Source organism: Anas acuta, chromosome 3, assembly GCF_963932015.1.
Source record: "Anas acuta chromosome 3, bAnaAcu1.1, whole genome shotgun sequence".
NCBI classification, from domain to species: Eukaryota; Metazoa; Chordata; class Aves; order Anseriformes; family Anatidae; genus Anas; species Anas acuta.
Window position 1 is genome coordinate 19,948,630 of NC_088981.1, and position 22,747 is coordinate 19,971,376.

Genomic DNA, 22,747 nt, shown 5'->3' on the forward strand with positions numbered 1-22,747 from the left:
CTATCAAAGCCGTGTCTTTTTTTTTCCAAATCAGCCCCACACCAAGTATTTACTGAATATAGAAAGATTCAGACTGTGCAATAAATGTGTTTAAACCTGATGGCTCTACCTGCAGTCTTTTTCTATTTCAGTATCTCACTTGATACTTAACAAACAAATCATAGATCCACAGAATGGAATCACAGAATCATTAAGGTTAGAAAAGACCTCCAAGATCATCTGGTCCAACCCTCCTCCTACCACCAGCATCACCCACTAAACCATGTCCCTAAGCACCACATCCAACTTTTCCTTAAACACTCCCAGGGATGGTAACTCCTCCTGTGTACTGCAACACCTAGCTTTGTCCACTTGGCCCACAGAAGGGAGCCAGGACCTGAACTGAGATCCAGGCTCCCTGCAGAAAGCACGGGAGAAGTTAGACGTATCAGGGCAGAATACAAAATAGCCAATGTACACACATTGCTGCCACCAAGATCTGGATTACATGGTCAATTCATATGGAACTGTCCCTCTAGACCTCCTGTAAATGCCCTGCTCCATTTAGGATCTCTAGCCTCATTCCTGCAGGGGGTAGATCACTATGCCTTTTCTTCACCTACCTGGGATCGCTTCACTTGTAAAATCTAACAGTATCAGTTCCTTGAGGTTTACAGCATTTACACAGATGTAACACTCTTCTCTGTCAGAAGGAATGAAAAAGTATCCCAGCTCCCAGGAAACAGCTCTAGCTGTTGTGTATGGGCCATTGGACAAAACAGAGAAACCATCCTGGACACAGCAGCCATCTCTCTCCATGCCCACAGCCTGGTGGCCTGCCTTAAGCCTGAGGCTGTGGAGGTGCGCAATGGGATCACAAGTACATCACAGAAGAAATAACTGTGGACACTGTTTTATGTCCATCTGTTGAGGTGTGAAGGGCGTGCTTTGAGATGGATTGAGCTCCCAAGAGACTCTGATTCTAAACCTCAAGTAGAGTTAAGCAGAAGATAACTAGTAAGCTGTTCAGATCTGTCAAAACAAAGAAATTTTTGTGTGCACAGACATATGCCATTATAGTTGGTACAGAAATCCTAAAAGACACAAACTCCAACACCTGTGTACCTCATGAAGTTCCTTGCTTGGAAGATGATCAGGATTTCCCAGGAATACCACTTTGGATTAAAGCAGGTAATTCCACTGACCTCCCCAGTTCACATAACTGAAGTATCTTGGTAGAATCTAGCATAATTTTCTATGAGATTATTGACATATATGCAAAATTCCCTGCTGATGATTAATTTAATCTCAGGTTACCATTTATCATTCCAGATTAATATTAAAAAAAAAAAACAACAAAGAATCCTAGACATTTTTATGTTCCAAGAAAATAAAAAAAGGGTTCAAGATTATTGGACTACTCATCCCAAGTATGCAAAAACTTACTACTGCAGACAGTATTTGGTGCTTTACTAATTCCAATGAAACTATGAGGAAAATCCTATCCCATAATGAGTGTTGGCAGTACTGCATCCTGAAATTGTAAACTCCTGAGGCATAAACCTGTCTATAAAACTTTTGGACATCTAAGGTGCTATAAAAATAATAATGCATTCAGCTTTATGCAATTTTCAGCTAAAAATCAGTCAATCCCTCTTCTTTGCCCTCCCTCCTCCACACAGCTACTACAAAAATTTTGTTCTCTTAGGGTAATATATATACATTTAATGCAAAATTTCAACAGGAACCATTTTTATGGTCTCCTAATAAACCCTTGAAAACAGGGATTTATAATGGAAACAGTGACGGACCCTTAACTACAGTGTATGCAACTATAATAAAAAGAATTAATGTAGTCAATTTGTACTACTGTTCTCCGAACAAAAAAAAACCCTATTTCAACTGCAATCCTTTCAACAGCTGATTGGCAAGCCTGTCCATTTCTAGTCTGCAGTGTTGTCAGTTGTCTTCAACATGATAATGAGCCTGTCACCATATTCAAATAGCCCTGTGACAGCATGTTTTGTGAGCATGACGTCCACTGCAAAGGGTCTGTCAAAAAGCACCTTTCAGAAAATGAAAAGAGAATGCTTTTCTGATGATAAATCTAATTTCTTCATAGCTAAAAGAGTGAGATTTTTCATCTGATTTTGTCAGTGTTGTGTTGCATTTGTGTCTTCACATAATCCTGGGTTCTGATGCATAAAATTTTAAAGTTATCTGTAAAGACAAAGTGAGAAATAATAATCTTTTCTGAGTTCACTGGAGGCTTTGCATAAAACTGCAGTACTGCTGGTTTTCCATTAAATTAAAACTGGAGGGGGGAGGGAATGGCATGGGAGGTTAGCTTGTTACTAGAAGCAAATAAGGCTCACAGTAAAGATCTCAAAGTCTACACACTTCATTCATTAGGGTCTTCACTCTTTTCCAAACAGCCTATTAAAAAACCTCCCTTGCTCTGTGTGGTCCTAGTTAAGTCTGACCAGGTTGCATGAAATTCTCTGGCTTTCAGAACATGGGGGCAGAACATACATGTGTGCAGAGCTCTCAAGTATTGTTATGATTCGTGACTGCTATGCAGACTGTAGCGCTATATATTCCACCTTCAGCTGCCACCAGTGTCAGCTTTGGAAATTTTCACCGAGTTTTCTCCAAGACTCAGTCTACTTTGCTACATAAGTCTTCCAGGACTAGGTATCCTCAGTGTAAGAAGGTAATGGCAACAAACACATAAAAAGGAAGACAAAGTACTTCAGTAAAATAGATTTCTTTGCATTCGTACAAGCTCCTTCAATTAATATATAAAGGAAATATACAGGTGCATTAAAACTTTATTTTTCCTGCTGACAAAAGCTGACCTTAATTTGACTTCACCTTTTAGATTTATTTTTTTATAAGTAACTTGAGGAATCCATGTTTAAGGGGAAGTGTTATAAAGAGAAATATAAAAATCAAAACCAACACACAATAAAGCTTTCTCTCTCACTCTCATTGGGTGAGAAAGGGGCGGCAATGGCTGGACTTTGAAGTCTGGGGCTGAATGACACACAAACCTTGGAGAAGTTCCACTTCTGGAAGTCCCATTAACACCATGCCATTTTATTAAGCAACTCTTGTTCATTTCATCTTAGGTTGACTATTATAAAAAGAGGATACTACTGCCTATATTACGGTAGAGCCCTAAAACTTGAAATAACTATTCTCCCCTCCCCCCCCCCCCCCCCCCCCAAAAAAAAATGTTTTTAAGTTCCTGAAGCATTTGCTACAGAACAAACATGTTGTATAAGCTTAATATTTTTCAAAGTCAGTAAACAAGTTCCCTAAAAATCTGTAAAACCCAGTGAACCTGTACTGTTCAGGTACCAGAGATATAGATTTCCCCTGCTATCTAGTAACTACTATTCAAACTGAACACTATGTTTACTATTAGTATTACCTAATGTTTTTCAGGAAAGTAAGAATATGAGGTTGATGGTCATGAAGGCAACAGAAGGGCTGTACCTGCAAGAATCTGATGGGATTTGTTCAAGGTTAAGGACAGACATACTACAGGCGTGCAAGTGTGACTTACCTTCAGCACCTTCAATGTTTGCCTTTGAGAGGACCTGGACTGCTTTTGTCTTATAACCTCCATTTTTTCCTTCCGTTTACACATATGAACAAATATAATAGCCATATTTATTCTACCTATAATTCATGATTAAAATTATGTGTGAGTCAGGAACTTGATTAACTCAGGTCTAACAAGCTGAAACAAGAAAATTTTACTGAGTCAATTTTTGGTTGTTGTTAGTAAGACATTTTATATAGAGAAGCTGTATTTTAAATCTTGGTTATACAACATGGTATTCCACACTTGATAACATAATCTAATATACCTGTATCTAAATAAACCACAAAGGTAAGATTTTTAAACATTTACTTGAAGGCAACTAATTATTATGCAGCTTTAGACAGCACAAATGGACAATCAACATTAAACATGACTGATTTTTAAATTCTTCATTGCTCAGCTGGAGGGAAGTATTACAAGGCCAAAAAACAGAGCTGTGGACAGCTGGCTTTGTGCACTACCGGTTCTCTGCCTCAATTTTCAACCCATTCATTTCCTTGGGAAAAAAAAAAAAAAAAAGAACAGAGGGAAAAAAAAAAGGAAAAAAAAAATCTAAACTGGGCCACACAAACATACAAAGCAAGCCTGGGTCTCTAGGACTTTCATTGTCTCAGGGCGTCGTCACCACCCTGAACCCTCATTAAAGCTGAAGAGATGCTGGAACGGCATTAAAATGAATGTAAACCATTTGCCGCAATCTTCTGCTCACACCATCTCCAAATGAAGGCAGGCATTGCATAATCCAGGCAGCTAGAGCTCCTGACAGGTGGATGATTTATGCTCATAGTCGGAAGAATCGGAGAGCCTGCAGAGGACACAGCATGAGCAAGGTGGTGGCGAGACAGATGCTCTCAGTGGGCTTGCAGAGGCTGGCAGGCTCCAGCTAGCTCAGGTGCAACCTGAACACTTTAGTACTGAACTCATATTGCCTAGATTCCAGCACAGCAAGATACCATTTACAATATTATGTACAGTAGATATACTATCATACCTATCTGTGTGCTATATATTTTTCTGTGTATACACGCACACACTATACATGTGTATATATACGTTTTCCTATTTGCAGTTCAACTTACTGTGTTTATGCTCGCTTTGCACGTGCATATTCTCCACTGAAAAAGGAAAGGGCAGATTAGGACAAATTCTGCATTGTTACTGCTACGCAGCGTAAGTGAAACCACCAGAGTTGAACAGATGTAAGTGGGGGAAGAATTTGGCTCTAGCTTTTAGAGAAGAGAGATGGATGTGGGATAATGAAAATCCTCAGTGTTATATGAGTGTTTGAAAGCTAGGACAGAAAATGACCAGAGGAAAGATGAAAACACCTACAGGTCCAAATGCACCGGAGTATTCTAGTCACTTATGTTGAGAGTCTGCAAACACAGGAAATGTCACAATTTCATTGTCCTGCAGTAAACACACAATATTAGCAAAATACCATTAAAATGACACTTGTGTCATCTACATTTTAAATTTACTTTTGAAGTGGAATGACTTCTGCTTTGATATTTAGGTATGTCTAAAAATCCCATCCTAAATTGAAATTTTATTCCCAATCACATAATTCACCTTCCTGTTCAAAAGGGAAGTATGCATAATAGATGTGGGGATTTGAACTTTCACTGCTGTTCTGTAAGAGACTGAACTCTTAAAAAAATACATCAAAACCACACACACTAAAAAAAACATTATACCTGTTCATATCACACAAATAGGTAGAAGCAGACTTATTCCTCTAATAGAAAGGTAAACAAGGACTAAATTATCCTAACTTGAGCATATCAGCAAAATAAAACGCTTTCCCTGCCTGATATCCTGTTCTGCTACATTTTCCAATCTAACCTGTTACTTAACAGAGTCTGTCGTTTTCCGGGGCAACCAAAGAGTTAAAGCATTCAAATATGCACACTGCAGGTTATCTGGGTTGAATCTGGGACTTTGCTGACTCTCAACTCCTTTCCACTTTAACAGATGGGGTCAAAGGTGGAACTGCAGATGAGAATTAAAGACACATACATCCCTTTAATCAGATAACACATTCAAAGACTTGCAAATTCCCAAGAAGCCACTTTACAGGCACGTGTCATGGGCCAGTCCATCAAGGGGGAGGGAACTGTGGAGAGGAGTTGAAATAAGAGGACTTATTTCAGCTAACCAGCATTAAAAAGGCAGGAAATTAGAGAAAACAAATGGGAACAAAATAGGATGGATTGCTAGCATTCAGAATGCCTTCTGATTGCACAAATCTCCCTAGAGAGAAACTCCAACATTTGAAGCCTTCACACTCTGCATCCAAATGCTTTTTCTAACTTCATTAAGCAGCCATGTTTAAGAATACTTCATAACAAGTATTTTAATTAGAGATGAGCTGAAGTATCTTGCCAGCGTGGATATCTTCAGCAATACCAAGATGCCCAGGAGGAAATACAGTCATTCAGCCTGGCTAGTACTCACAAAACAGTGCAGGTCGGGAACAAGAACCTCAAGAAATTAATGATTCTCTCTCCCACCTGGCCAGAAAAAGATTGCCTAGAGGATATGTGCTTGCAGCAACTACTTTCTCATCAGCATTCGTCTGATACAATTGTGGTATGAAGAAGAAAAAGAATAGAAAATCATGAAAATGAGAGAAGATAAAAAGAGAAGAAAGAGGAATCTCAAGTCATAGCTAGTCTGTGGATTTGTTCTCTGATTACTGGATTCCTTTGCACCTTGCACATCACCAAGCAATGAGGCATGTAGCATGCTCTGTCAGACAGAAAGCATCGGCAAAGAGTACACCTGTACACATAAGGCTCAAAGGTGTTCCACCTTTTTATTTTTTTTTTGTCTGAAAGCCAGCCAGAGATTTGTATTTTGGGGTGATGCTCTTAAGAACTGTTGAAAAGAAGGAGCCTTTTCAGTCCTTCATCATAAGTTCATCACACATACAGCTTCCACTCTCGGCCTGAGCACCTGAGGTATAAATTAGAGAGTACATATATGATTTCAGATTTTTTTTTGTTGCATCTTTGAGCAAGAATTCCCTAAAGAAATGCATTTAAACTGGTGCTTTAAAATAGTTTTCTACTTTTTAAGGTAAACATTGATTCTCCTATTTCAATATTTAGCAATCTCATTTGTCTTAAAATTGGAAGTGTGTTTTCATTAAAAGTTTGAGAGGGAAACCAGCAAGCGACTTGTGAACCACAAAATCTACTTAGAGCAACACCTCTCCTAACATTTAATAATCCATGGGCAGGTACCTCATTCTGGATCCAAAGTGTACTCATGTCACCCCCTAAATCATCCTACCTTAACTGATCCCACACAGTACATCCAGAATTGCAGTAGTTCTGGTGACTACAAGTACCTTCCTTTTCTCACTTTTCAGTGGATAACACTTGGGATTGGTCACACAATGAAATGTAAACCGCTATTTTCTTAAGCTATTGTTGAATTACAGAAAATATGAAAATGAGGTAGAGATCGGGAAACAGACACTTTGGACACCATTGTAAGCCCAAGCTAGTAGGCTGTCACTAAAAACACCCTGTGGCTGCACAACTATTTAACAAATGATTTAAGACAGATCTGTTGATTGATTCAGACCAGGAAGAAAGGCACAGCCCATCTGGAAAGCCTTCTTTCAGTCATCCACTGTACTGAAAAGGAATATTAGAAAAAGACAAAGGGCAAAGATGATGTGATAAATAATTTTGATAGGGCTGACTGGAGATGCCAAGAACAGCACTGCTGTGTGGACTACCTACCTCTTGGCTAGAAAAAAGAAAGACAGAAAAGTTAAGCCCATAAGTCTTCTATTATTTGCTGATTTCCAGGATCTGCATGTGTACAGCATGCTCAAAGACAACATTTTTTTCTTGCTAGTCAAGTGATTTTGCTGGAAAACATTTCTAGCAAACCAACAAATCTGCCTCAGAGGGCACAGACAGGAGGCTACGCTGATTACAGAACTGTATCATGGACTTCCTTTTGGAAAGTATTCTATTTTTTCTAAATTAACTATGTTAAAAATTAACTGTTTTAACATGGACTGCAATAGGATCCTATAGCAGCAAGTTGTTCAAATTTTGTTGTTTGAAACTGCTGCACTACAACTGTATATCAAATTGGCATCTAGAATCATTGATCTAATAAAGGACTATTGCAGGTTAAAATAAAACTACGTTTTTCATTTATTAAAGATTAATACCTATATTAAGTCACTATTATGTGAGTGAAACAGAGTCCTCACATAGTTTCACTTTTCTGTGAACTACCCAAAGAAAAAAAGAAAAAAGGCTGGTTAGATGAGATCTATTACTAGAATAACTAGTAAGCATGGCAAAATTCAGCATGGCAAAATTTGACATGACAATTCACTGCTGAAGATGACATTTATTTCAGATTTCAGACTGCTGACTTTCAAGCACAAAAGCCATATTACAGACTGTAAACGAAATAATATTCCTGCCTCAAATTGTGACTTAGTGAGTTGAAGTGACAAAGACTTCAGCAGTCACTTCAACTTCAGCAAATACCTCTGGCTTGAAAAAGGACAATGATTGACCATATAGAAAATTGCGGCTTAGTTACATTAACATCCCAATAAACCAAGTTGATTGGAACATTTTTTGTAGGACAGGAGAGATTAAGAAGTGTGAAATATTCGAGGGATAGCACCATGTGAGGTCAGAGGTAACAATTACAGATGGTAATTTTAGCACTTCTTCAACTCATTCATTGCTTTGGCTGAGTGAAGAGGCCAAGAGAGTTCCTGAACCTCCCAACCTTTTTGATGCCAATCCATCCCAAGCAGCCAAAGTCTGCCTGTACACCTGCCACGTGGGTTCCGCGTAGCAGCACCTATGTCATTTCAGCACTTCACCCCTAATAATCCCACCATACATCCTGAAGTTTCTACTAAGACTTTACACAGTGAAAAGTCTTACTGAGGAGATGTGAGTGCAAACAAAAATACAAAAAAAAAAAAAAAAAAAAAAGGGGGGTTGGCTCCAAAGCACCATTTCAGAGATACGCATTTGCATCGCTGCTGAATGTACCTTCTACATGGGATGCTTAGTCTATTCCCCTTAAAGAGAGGATGTGCAAGAATCTGCAGGGCAAAAGAAAAAGGGAAGAGTGAAGAATACAAATAATATTAATGACACACTTTACAAAATGACCCCTATTTAATGCAGAGCAGGACCCATATAGAAGAATTCAAGCACTCTGCAATAAATGGCAGTGCCATATTGATGTATGTGTTTATGGGTGGTGGAGACCAAGAATGAAAGGCAGCTATTTGTCTGGGAGCTCATGGGAAAAGATGCTGTATCATGCACAGTCCTACATCCTTCAGACTTGTCTCTACTTTCCCTTATCACTTATATTGCTGTCATTGTATTTTCAGTGCATAAGCAAATGTTCACATCCTTTTTTTTTTTTCTTTTTTTTTTTTTTTTTTTTTTTAGGAAATTAGAAAAATACAGCTTCCTTATTTTTGGTTCCAAAGAAGACACATGACAAATTAGGATGTCCAGTTAACAACCTCTGATTCCACTGATTATATTTTTTCATCCTAAAATTATTACTTTTAATGTTATTCCAATATAAGTAGACTTCTGAATCTACAGAACCTCCTCCTCCTAACTCTGAATAAGTAACAGGTATGATATGTGCACTAACAAAAACACCACAGACTTCAATCCCATTCTAAAACTTTTACGCTCCCTACCTTTAATAACAAAATAGTACCATAACCATAGGCCAAATGCCTTCTTGGCCAACATGTACCTGACCCAAACAGCTACAGTCACTAGACCTCTAACCAGTGATGGCTGTGGGAGCAGAATCAAGCCTAACATCTCATCCCAAGCAAGCTGCAGATAGCTGGGCCAGCAACAACTCTGATCTCAGACCTCCAGAAGCCAGCCTCAAAAATGTACCCACCTTCACACATCTACGGAATGCCGAGGAACGTGGACAGTTCTCAAACACAGACATATAACCCCCCCCTACTGCTATTATATATTCACTTATATTGCCTCTTCTATGGAAATGGAGTATTTGTTCGAAGGGACAACTGTAAACCAAAACTGTATCCAGTAAGAGAGAAATTTGACTGTAAAGCCTGTGTCCAGTGAACTGCTGGGACTCCTCTGTTTCATTCTGGAGAAATTAGGGCGGACCAAAAATGCTCAGAGTCAGACCACAAGGCAGACTGGCACAACACTGCAACACAAGCACTGTGAGAAGTTCTCAGGGGGCTGACAGCTGTTCCTACCTGTAGGTACTTTGGCGTGATTTCTACCCCCAGAAAGAACATCCCCACCTCCAATATTTGCTTTGCCTTGAGTAATTTTTTCATGGATGAATAGAAATGCTAGTTGCTTGAGCTCACGATAAACACTAACCTGCAGTTGAATCGTTTGTCCGTCCTCATCAGTTACAGAGAGTGGCTAGTCATGAGCCATGTTTTAGGGCAGACAAATTGGGCTGTCAGTTCTAATGTCTGAGCTGGGCTATCAGGCCACATTTTGGTTAGGGGGAAAGAGGCCTACTTATGAACACCAACAACACTTAGAGATTAGTTTCTATTGTTTCCAAGGAGATTTAACAGGTCCTAGTATATATTAAACCAAGCACAGGTTGCATGAAAGCAAGAAAAGGAAAGAAAGGGGGAAGAGGCAAAGAAAAGAGGGAATAAAAAAAGGGGAAAAGTGGGGAAGTAAGAAAAAGAGGGGTAGAGGGGAATGGAAAGGGGAAGAAAGAGCAAAAGGAAGGGGGAAAAGAAGTAAAAGAAGAGTAAAAAAACACTTCCAAAAATACCTGTAGTAGAAACCAAACTCCCTCGTAGCACACTGAAACACAGAAAAGCCTTGATACTCAAAAGAGACTTTAACAGAAGGCACATTCTGTTATCTCTTGATGTGATAACACGGGAGCTTTGTTTAATATCCTGCATTAATGAAGGAGCTCCTTAAGTGTAATATTACAATAGAGAGCATAAGAAATATCACTGAGGTCAATGCAGTTCTATTAACTGTCATCCTGTACAGAAATATTTTCTTTGAATACCATTAATGCTTTCTCCTTCCCTTTGTTCTAATTTCTGAAGGCAGCAGAAACTTAAACTTCCTCCACAATAATTTTTGCTTTCTTCTTCACAGACTAATGGTATTAGACTTTGAGAGAAATTTACCTTGGCAATGTCTTATGTACAGGTCTTTTCAAAAGAGACGTTGTTAGCAGGAATCCTATTAAGCAGGCTTTTTTTGCTAGCCTCAAAACATAGGTCATAACACATTTCTAGTTATAAAGAGGATTGCTTAGTTTTATTTATTATTTTCATAGAGAATCCATTAATCTGTTCCTCTGCATATCATGCATCTCTTCACATAAGGGTAAACTCAAACTGTCTATTCTGCCTGCTGTATCAGATTCATTTTCATAGATTGTCGAAACCAGAAAAGATCAATATGATAATTTAATCTGATCTGCTGCCTAACACAAGCAAAAGACATTCACACAGCAATCTTTGCATAATAATAATTTACGCTTGAAAATACATATGCCTCTCTAAAAATATATTCTTGTACTTGAATTAATGAAACCTCTTAAAGTTCAAAGCAAAAATACTTTATAGAGCACCCCTATTTTACTAGCTGCAAAAGTTAACATATACTAAAAAAAAGTTTAATACATAATATTCTTCTGGTTCATTACAGTACCGTGTCCATCTAAAAGGCTCAAGCATTTTAAAAACTGTCAGTAATTGCTTTTTTTTCAGGTCAATGCTGAAGTGAAAACTCAAAATACAGAATTTCTTTACAGAAAAGGCAGATTCTGACTATTGCCTTAACATTACCCTAGCGATGCTGAAGTGTACTTTGAAAGACTGTATAAAACCGTTCAAAAAAACTCAAGCAAACTACTGTATGAGAAACATTGAAGAAATGTGAGCATAATATCCAAACCGTACTACAACGTTGGAAAAGAGGATTCTTCTGGGAAGGGCTACACGAAGTCACCATTGCCAGATGACAAGCTTAGAGATTTTCTATTTGTTTTTGGAGGCTGCCTGACTGCTAACATACTACCAACAGCAAAACAGCAAAGATGCATCAACAAGAAAAGGTATAATGCCGATTTCCCCACAACACAGATTGCTAAACCTGTGATATGAGCAGCCATCTAATGTAGCTCCACCAGCTTCCATTTATACTAAGTGAGGATGTGGCCTCCCATTTTTAATAGCTGGACTAGTTAAGCTTGAATTCTGTCACCATGGTTATTCTAACTGGGTGCTGATGGCAATTTCTAAAGGCCATCTCTTCTTAAAGAAAAATAGGAATGTATTTTCATGAAGAGAAACAAATTTTCTGCCACTTCTCAATGGTTTGATATATTTTTCAAATAAACTTAAAATTGCTTCCTTATGTATCAGCTACTTACAAACCACACTTTCTGCAGTAACAAGCAGTGCAGATCAACCACTGCAAAAAAATCCTAAAAAATTCTGAAAACATCCAGGTATTGGAGATATAGTAGGTGTTTTGGTGTCAACAGTTGTCTAAGAAGTATGAACTAGCACTGTCTAGTAAGGGCTAAGACAGGACACAATTTTTCAGGTAATCTAAAAAAATGTTACTGCTACTCAATACCTCTCTTAACTGTAATTCTGAACCTTTCTATGGCATAGTGATGGATAAAACTGAGGCTGTGGCTTTGCCTTCATGGAGAAAACTAAAACATAAGGAATAATCTCTTGAGAAAACAGTTGTATGAACACTGTATCTGAAACAAAGAGTAATTTTATTTTGGAATAATTACTCCAGTGGAGTTATTTTGTATGGATTGTTATTCTAAGTTCCATGATAAATTTGGATAAATTTGTAATAGCATCTTCCATCACAGGTACTTAATAGTAAGCCAGTCCCATATTAAAAGGCATAAAGAACTAATGGGTGACTGAAAGTAGAATTCAACCAGACCTACTAGCAAAAAAAAAAAAAAAAAAAAAAAAAAAAAACATCTACCCATGATTTCCCACATGAACTTGCACAGTTTTACATCCAATTTTGTGTCTTAGAAAGGAAAACAAAATCACAACCCCGCTTTCTGAATCCAACTAGCTCTCTAAAAAGGTAAAATTGCTATAACACCCAACCCTGCACATGAACTTAAGATTTAATTCTACCACCTGAACCAAAGTAATCACTGGCTTCTGAAGTGTTTGAAAGGCCAAACTTAAAAGACTGATTATAAAACAGCAGAAATGAAAACCAGAGAATGTTTTAAAGCACTCATTAAAAAAAAAGTAAATTGTGGGTTTTTCACCTTATAGCAATTACTATATTATTTAGAGAATCCATGAATCCACTAGGGATACATTTCAAGTGTTCTTCCCTCGACTACACAAGAACCTTTATGTTGTTTCATCTGTTCTTGTGAATCTGAGACAATCCATCAAAACATAAGCAGTCAAAGAAACGATTATTTCCGAAGCACCAACTGTGATCCTTGAAAATCTGATTTTTCATAATACTGGAATAAAATTAAAAATAGAAAAGTGCAATATATCCTAGTTGAGTAAAGTGTACTCCACTGTACATTAATATAACAATAACCATTACCTAGGAATGTAAATGAAACCATGACACACTTATATTTGTCATGCTTAAAAACTCATTATCATCTACTGAATGCTTCAGTATGAAGCATAACACATACTCAAAAACCTCCATCCACTTAGACTTATGTTTTCAAGTAACAGCCCGTGGGCCATAACAAAATGAAATGTTCCTCTGAATCAGCCTGTAGAAATGTTCTTGTACCACTCCACAGGAGATGCAGACAGAAACCATCACTTCAATGCCACCCCAGTTACTACATTGCTTTACCCCTCCTTCTCTAGCCTCTGGCCTCAATTGTTAAGACTTGTTGATGCTTCTAAATTATTAAGAACCTAAATAATTAAGAACCTCGATCTACATGTTATTGGCTATGACCCATCAACATCCTTGACAATAAAAGCAGAAATGCCCTGCTCCACTCTGTATCATACATGAAGGAAAATCAAGTTCCCTCCCAACATGTGACCCTCAAGACATAGCCTCAAAATTCTGACACTAGGTCTCTCACAGAAAGACTGGATGCTGGATGAAAACTGCTAATATCTTCCCACAGTAAATGATTTAACATGCAAGTGCCATAAGATAAAGCAACTATGGGTATATTTGTTATAAGTCTGGTCTTTAGACCAGTCAGCCTTCAGACCTTACCCTAAAAATTAAAATAAAACTTAGGATCTTTTTCCAGGTACTGAAATGAATTTCATATAACAATTCACAAAATGGCAATGTAATAAAGTCTTTCCAAACATGAAGGGAGGGAGGTAAAATGTCTGCTATTTGTTTCACTTACGACTATATTAAAAGATGTTTGTTAAGGAAAATTTCTAGAAGAAAACTCCCCACCAACAGGATAACAACAGATTTCTGGAGAAGACGCACATTGGCAGATGTGCAGAAGTTCTTGTAAGGAATATGATGTTCTTCTCAAAGATGCTTAAACTTGATTTTATTTCAGGTCTGCAACTAAATTTTTTTTTAAATAGATTTAGGCTGTCAATTTCCAGGCATGCTGTGCCATCAGCATGTAGAGACTGCTGTGACAAACGTGGAGGCTGTAGCAGCAAATTTTATTATAAACTGGTAATTGAATTGAACAGGTTTACATTTGAATAGATTTACTGCCGCATGATCTCTGACATGCTGCATGGGACTGAAACCCTTGTCTATACATAAAGAAACATTTAAGATGCTCTGAGCTGAGATAATGCCTACTGAAAGTCCATGCTAATCAATAAATTTACACCACTTTACACATGGAAAGAAAGAAGTATATTATCTTTCTTTACATTCTGCACATAAAGGATGCTGTCAAAGTCAAAGCCAAAAACTCATCTCCAGTCATTCCCATACATTAAACAACAATAACAAACAACTGTCTCCACAAATACCTAAAGCAAATGAAGAAACCTCTATTCCAAACACAGCTATAAATTGTAGTATGAATCAGCATTGTTTCAGAAGTAAAAGTAGCCACTAAAATGGACTGGAAAACAAATCGCCCTTACAGGCTCTTTCAAGTTGTCCTGTTAGGTTGCAGGTAAGCATTATATGAAAGAATGACAAGCTAGCTCTCTTCTAAATAAACAGACTCAGTGATTAAAAGTAAGTAGAAATTGCAGTGTGTTTTGACAGAAAGACTCACACAGTAAGAGTGGAAGAACTACAATCTGCTAAGGAGGTGGGATAACAAAGGAATCTTCCCTTCAAAGGAATTATTTTGTCATTGCAGAACTTTCAAATAAAGGGATGTACTGTTAGGGTACACAATTTATGTAGTTCTGACAAAGTAAACTACTGAGGCTGAGTTGCATCCACAGGCAATGATCATTTGTGCAAAAAATCTGACTCACATGATTCTGAATTGTCTAAATTACTTCAGTTACCAAAATTATGTGCAGAAATGTAGTAATTCTGTGCACAACTTTGATAACTGAGATAATTACTCATTTGTAGAAGAGCCACTTAATTTCCTCACGCAGTCCCAGAAGCTGCACACAAACTGGGTTTGCAAATAGATGTGTTAAGGGACATGCAACTCTGTCTCCAAAATTTAAAAGTGGTCTAAACTAATTCACCCGAATGGACTCTTGGTAGCACTGTTCCATCTCCAAACAGGTTGTTCAACGTATCTGTATGATAGGTTACTATTGATATGGGATACTTAACTTATCAGAAAGGATGTTAAGAAGCAGAGTCCCTTTCAAAGATGCCATGCTCAGACATTCCTTTCATTCTACAGTTTATCTAAGCATTACAGCTTTAAAGAACTGCTTCGAGTGGTCAGTGACATAAGGATTTTTGGCAATTAAGGAACCTGCCCACTACCACTGGAAGAGAGGGTCAAATCCTGCCGTTCTTTCTAAGTCAAAATCCCCACTGAATCTGACAGGAGTTTTGCTCAAGTAAGACTAAGGACAGCAGGATTTGGCTCACAGGATCATAGCGTCTGCCAAAGCAGTTGTACAGAACAAGGTTTATTCTTAGTAAGTATAATCCAATAAGAATATGTCTGTAGGTCCGTGATAGGCCTAATTTGCCCATCATCTCTCCACTGGTCTACGTTGTTCTTGGACTTTACCCTGATAGCTGTATACCTAAATCTGTTTTAAATTACCATCAAGCAATTTGCAAAAATTAGCCATTTATTAAAGCTGACTTTTTAAGTACCAACAAAACAAGATTGTATGGGACTATTTTAAAGTGGTTGCTTAACACAAAGTACTCTCCACTGGAGACAATATTTAGAAAGCATTACATTGATTTTATTTTAAAAGGTTATCTTGCTCAGAAGTCCATGGCATATTCTGTTATTCTTTCTTGGTGGTAACAGTGCACTACAATAATAACGTATGCAATACATGCACATAGAAGTGTATTTTTGCACATACTTTAGCAGCAATAGAAGTGCATGTCAGGCAACCAAGAAACAAGGAATTATGTCTTTTTCTAAGGCAGATGAATCACGTTCCAGGTGAGAAAGCACTGTTCCTTGGAAACATTTTCTTATGTTTATCTATTTTTCAGTAACTTCAAATTGTAACTGATGAATCAAAACACCCAACAAATACTTACAGTGAGAGGCAGAGGTTCTCACATGCTTAGAAATAAGAGGGGTAGATTCTCCCCTTCTGTATGCCAATATTTGCATAGTTACAGCAACTTCAGTAGTCATACTGAAGATTTACGTTTAATTCAGAAGTAACCCTTTGCCTGTCCTAATGGCATGGAGAATGAGCAAAAACAGGAAAAAGAGGGCACAATGTGCAGTTCTGGTAGAACTGGGAGAGACTTAACAGTAGATAAAGAATGGAGGAAAGGAATTTTTGAAAATTCATGATGTAAAAGTGTGAAAGAAAATGACAGGAAGTTTTCTGATGATTATTCTATTAGTTGCCTACTGAAAGAGAGTGAATATGGGGGCACATTTTGCTGTACTCCAAGACAAAACGTTCCAGAGAAGATGTTCTACACATAGATAAACCTTGATTCCTTAGTTGTCATTTGCATCTGTCAGGAAGAGCAAGCATACATGAAAATTGCCTTTACAACAACCGATCAGAACACTCACCTATCTCTCTTCTTTCCTGATTGCCCTACAATTGTTGCATGCATTTGTAGAGTTACGTATTGACTTGATCAGTCTTACCTTCTTTCAGCATGCCAACTTTTAGACACTTCATGAAGCGGCAGGCTTGGCAGGACTTGCGTCTGCGCTTTGTGATTTCACATTCATTTGTTGCTGGGCAGCTGTATTCTATGTTACCTGTAATACAAAGAACAGGAAAAAAGAGGTATTCAGAATCACTAAATAACCGATAAACTGGATATACAAGTACTCGTGCAATTACCGTTGTGCTTAATTTTGGAATATATAATTTATATAAATATATAATTTTGAGAATAAACAATTCTCTAAAAAGGAAGCACCTTTGAAGTAAAAATAAAAAGCCAAATTAAATGACAAGATTTTTGATATATGTATTTTTAATTTAGACAGCTATATGTAAAACAAACAACCCAACAAACAAAAATACCACCATAATTGATGAGAGTCTGCATCTGGGTCCATACATGAACACATGGTCTCAAGCAAAATCCTTCGCATTTGTTATTCCTGCTGGTAGGATGTGAAAAGCTGCACACACCTGGGCTACTAACCCAAGCACTCTGTTTCCTGTTGTTCACCACTTTCATTAGCCTTTCTTTGGACACAATAAGAGAAAGTGACTTTTGTGCTTTATTGCACAATCTGCAAGAAGAGGTTCTACAGAACTTCTCCCTTCAGAAGAGCAGGCACAGTGTATCAGACAGTGCTCAGCTACACTGATATCACTGCACCTAGCACATCCTACAACTGCTTGGTCAGACCTCGCTGCCAGGGCATCTCCCCTCTCTCTGCTCTTCATACAGAGTTCTTGTACTGACAGGCATCAGAAACAGAATCATCCTTTGGAAGTTGTAAGAACAACAAAAACTGGGGGAGATGCTTGCCTCTGTCTCTTCCAACCCTCCTTAAGGCCTAGAACAATCCTTAAAGGTGAGTCCTCTGTGGCAAAGCACTGTTTCAATTTTTTGTTACTGTTTCAAACATATTATTTATTTTCAAAAATAGAAGGAAAGCCTGAAAATTAATGCAAAAAACATGTATGAGTCATTTTCTTCACATTTTTTCAAAACACATCTTTGGGAATCCAAGTCCACATGAGAGAACGTTTGTTCTCTTTTGTCCTGGTACCACTGCACTTTTCATAGAAAGCTAGAAAGCTTAGCTCAGCTTATTCATCTGCCTAGCCATGCATCCTATTGCTCATGACTACATTCAGTATGACAGACTTTGCAGCAGTCAGAAGTTTTATCAGGAAACTGACTTTCAAATACAGTATCTTCCCCATCAGCCTGTCACATCTTGCTTTAAAGGTATTTCTTTACTTTCTAACCCTTTCCCCCTGTGATTAAGTGCATTAGTATCTTAATGAAAATGCATTCTGTTTATTGCCCTCTTGGGAAGCAGGAGGTCATCACACCAAATGCATAAATTGTCATCAGAGACAGTCCAAGCATAATTGCAATTTTGCTGCTCCATGTTTGCTGCACTCGGGGTCCGTCAAAGTCCCCTGAAACATGCGCAGGTTCTAATAATTAGCATAGAGCCTGCCTGGGACCACAGCATTGATGAAATATTTCAGAGTTAATCACACTTTGTAAACACTGATTTATATTGACTACCTTTCTCCAGACTGATGTCTCCTCATTAAATATCACATTAGTGGATTGCAGGATTGCACAAAGACTCAAATGCTCAGCAACTGCTAATTCAACAGGAAGTAATACTTAAACCACTTACATCTATTGAAAATGGGTTAAGTATTTATGATAAAGGACGTCTGCACAGTACAGTGTAAGATCTGCTAATAAAACCAACATATCGTTTCAGGCATTTGCAGGTATTATTCCTCCTAAACTCTGCTACAGTTTGAAGTAACAATGCTGGCAAATAAAATGGGTCTTGGCATGGCTAAATACAAACAGCTCTCACTGACAAAACTTAAACTTCAGTTTAGCCGCCTTCTCCTTCCTTAGCTCCTAAGAAGAAAGTCATTTAAGAAACTAAGGATATGCTGGGTAGGAAATCTGGCTGGACTTTTCCTGCAGACCTTCCTCCTGAAATGCATTAGCAAAGTTCAAACATAATACTTCTAGAAAGATGTGCAGGAAGGGATGTAAAGGGCAAGCTTAAAAAAATACATTATCTTCTCACACTCTAGTGAGGTATTTTCAGTAAAGCAGAACCACTATGCAGGGAGACCTTCAAAGGCTATCACAGATTTTGCCTAATTAACTTCATTGTGTTGTAGTAACGTATGTATTACCACCCTCAATTTAAAAAAAAAAAAAAAAAAGAAAAAAGAAACAGGAAATCTGAAGTGTTTTGCACTAGATCAAAGACGATCTTTGCACAGTCAAAAATTACGTTGATCATAACTAAGATTAAGATTATGACACAGCACATCAAGTAGCAAAGCTCTGTACTGAAGCAAGCAGAGCACTCGCACTATAGACAAAGCCTTTGTGCAAAGGCACAGATGACGAAGATACAGATGCCACCAAAAAGCAGTTTTGAAAACAAAAAAAAATAAAAATGAAAGCAGGGTTGCTTATTTCCCTAAGCAAACTCTTCCAATCCATATCCTGAAATTTCAGCTTTGTTCAAAACCCTGTGAACCATGGCAATGGTCTATAGTATGGTGCACATTATGGGCAGACAACATAATGGATTTTCTCCAAATGCCTGTCACCTAAGGAACTTTAAAATGAGCTATTATTCTCATCACTTCAATTCCAGAAACGTAGCTTAGACATCAAATCTTTTCTTATCAATTCAGGCTGCTTTACTTTAATGAATTATATTATACAGCAGATGTTAGGTCCTAATTTTTGATGCTAGAAAACAGCATTTTGGAAAAAAAAAAACTTGGAAGAAGTTGGAAAGAGCTCCTCCAATGAATGCAGTGGAATTACAGTAACTGGATATTGCTTCAACGAAGATCCACATCTTATCAGTGGCCACACTTGATTCTCCTGAAGTGTTTCAGTATTTTAAAATATGGCTAGAGTGCAATAACAGTTCAAGGAAACAAAGTTTGTCATTGCTTCAGATATGAATGCCATATCTTATCAAATATTTGCATGGATAGACTTCTCCCTACTTTTGATCAGTAAACTTTCCCTTAAAAAAAAAAAAAAAGAAAATTGTAATTGATAGGAACATGAGTATATGCGATACTAGAAATATGTTCTACCTAATGTTCTCAATATTATTTTGATTAAAAAAAATACTGTGTTGCAAGTCTTCAGAGCTCTTATAGTTTATTTACTTCCATATATCAAAAATAAACAAGTTAAGTGTTTAGTAATCTGTACTATCTCACAGTTACATTACCCACAGATAATAATTTCAGCTCTGCACTGTATTTCAATGAGAATGACTGAGAAGGAAGTTCTGCCATTTACTTGTTTTTGCATGGTGCTAGAGGCTGAAACTGAGCAGCTAGCAAGAATCTAACTTGAGTTTGCCCAGTCCTGTCAACAGCTGGAGAGGTAGCCGTATCATATGATGAACAGGATCAACATGGCAGCTCTGAATCTTTAAACTGGGCTGACAAGAGCAATAGAGCAATTTATAATATCTCCTGGCTGGTTTTCAGAAAGGACTGGGCGCTGATTACTTATTTCAGAGTCTTTTGTACAATTAGTTTGCAGGCAATATAATTTTCTCACTTACTCCTTAATAGAATCTTGCAGCTTGCTGGCTGATAGAATAACAGTGGATATGTAAAACTCCTGCCTGAAGTGCCAGAGGATAATTTGTATATTCCTTTCAGTAGCGTAATGGACTTCTACAGTTTGGCAGTTAAGGGGCTGAGTAATGTAAATTAGTATGACGTTTGAAAATAAAAATATATGTCAAATCTTCACTCCCCAAACACATTGCACTTTGCTATAATAATACAATGGGATTTATGCCTGAGACCCTTTTCTCCCACTATGCCCTGAGGAATATTTATTTTAAAACATTTGTTTTATTCTCCGAATTTATTAAACGTTATTATCTCAGCCACAAGACGTGAAAATATTTCTAACACTTCAGGCCTATCAAATGGAACCAACTTACTAAAAATAATGCCATTTGATCTTAAAACAGCAAGTGAACTGCTAAAACTCACTGCATAACCTGTTCTCTGCTTTCAGATGCTTCAAACTGTAAGATCTTTACACACAGCTCAAGAACAAGTGGGCCAACATACCATTTTTTTCATCTCACAGATCATGTTCCAAAGTTACTTGAATGAGATGTGGTTTCACAGTAAAACTGTAATTATATAGGGTCATACTTAATGGTTTTACAAGCCAGGCAATTGACTGGACTCAGGTAAGATTCTCTGGACCAATTTGGCCACTGCTTGCACAAAAGTGACAGTGACATAGGTCAAGTAGTTTTGGACCCTCGCAGTAACAGTGGTTCAACCACGATGAAGAGGGGGCCACTGAGAACAGTGCCTCCTGCCTTGGCATCTCATCTCAGACAAAGCTCTTGTCATCAACAGTTACAACTGCAGAGACTCACAGATACCTGAAGTGAGGAGCTGGCTGTAGATACTGGCTGCCATCTGTGGGACAGGCTGAAACAAGGGTCCCTTTTCCAGAAATATTGACAAGAATAGAAGCTGCAGACAGCAAATCTTAGTAGAAGCTTTATTTGCCTTTTCACACTGTGACATTTGACATTATAACACCAAAGATGCAAACGGATTGCTATGAGCTACTGGAATATGCCCAGGAAATCTCTGGAGAAGTGAAAGAGATGAGGAAGTCTGAGATGAAGGGTGAAAATGTGTTCAGAAGGAGTACCCATGAGACCTCACAAGAGCAGAAGGAAGGGTGACAACATCAGTACTGAAATATTTATTGTGTGAGAATGCAGGTCCAAATGGAGAAAAAAAAAATGGGGGGGAGGCGCGCAATTAATTATTCCTTCAATGTGCTAATTTCTATGCTATAATCTGCTCATGGAATAGTATTTCAGTATTTATTTATTTAGATTCAATAGTGTCCCATTTACCTCCCAAACTGAGTCTCTGTAACCTAGTATCTCTTTAAAAAGTGTTGTATTTAAAAATCAAGTGTTAGCAGAAGTTCCCATATCACTGGATTCGAGTCTTTCTGCAGTGAAGTTCACCCTGGATACCACTGTCATGCTCTGTTTTCCTGGATCATGTAATCAAAGGAACATACTTTTTGTGAACTGGTATATATGCAAACTCTGGAAAATGAAAGGTAACCATGATTATGGCAGTACTCCTTCAGGGAATTAATAAAAGAGAGGTCTTAGTAAGAGAGTCAAGAGAATCCAGGCCAACACAGTGAGCAACACTGTGCTAGGTGATGCCATAAGTAATCCAACCAGAACAGAAAAAGATCATGTCCAGAGAAACTGAGGAAGGGCAGATGCTGACAGAACTGAAGAGTAATAGCCTAACTTTGGAACTAAGAACAAAGTAAAAACAGGTGGACTTAAATATGTATTTGATGTTTATAGGTCACAGCAAAGCTGAACTTAGGAAAGTAAATATATTTTCTCTCAGGTCAAAATTTTATTTCTTCTAGACTGTGGTCCTTATTTTGTCGTCAAAACTCAACTGAATATAAGCGTAAGTAAGTATTTCCACAAGTAACAGTGTTCATATTGTTAAGGTCTCAGAAATGGGATCAGGCTGGAATGAGGTTGAATTTGAACCTAACCAAATTCAGTTTTATCCGACAAATCCTTAAATGGATTCACCTGATACTGTAGACAGCTCTATGAATTATAGACCTATGAATTCTGCTACATGTCATCTGGAGCTGATTAACCCTGAAATTGACTATATTCACAATTCTTCAGCCAGATGACTTCAGGAACAATATTGCACATGCAGTTACAGAATGTTTAAAAATTTGATTCCCGAATGTCTTTCCATTCAAAAACTCGAAA

General features: G+C 37.7%; 1 protein-coding gene across 23 annotated transcripts in view; it reads right to left on the reverse strand.

The window, feature by feature from the left end:
• The window catches only part of ESRRG (estrogen related receptor gamma), a 405,024-nt gene that overhangs the window by 98,086 nt on the left and 284,191 nt on the right, over positions 1-22,747 (reverse strand). For all 23 annotated transcript variants that reach the window (XM_068675998.1, XM_068675996.1, XM_068676009.1 and 20 more), the window contains one exon: positions 16,862-16,978. In XM_068675998.1, coding sequence (XP_068532099.1) covers positions 16,862-16,978 — 117 coding nt within the window. The remainder of the gene's footprint in view (positions 1-16,861; positions 16,979-22,747) is intronic.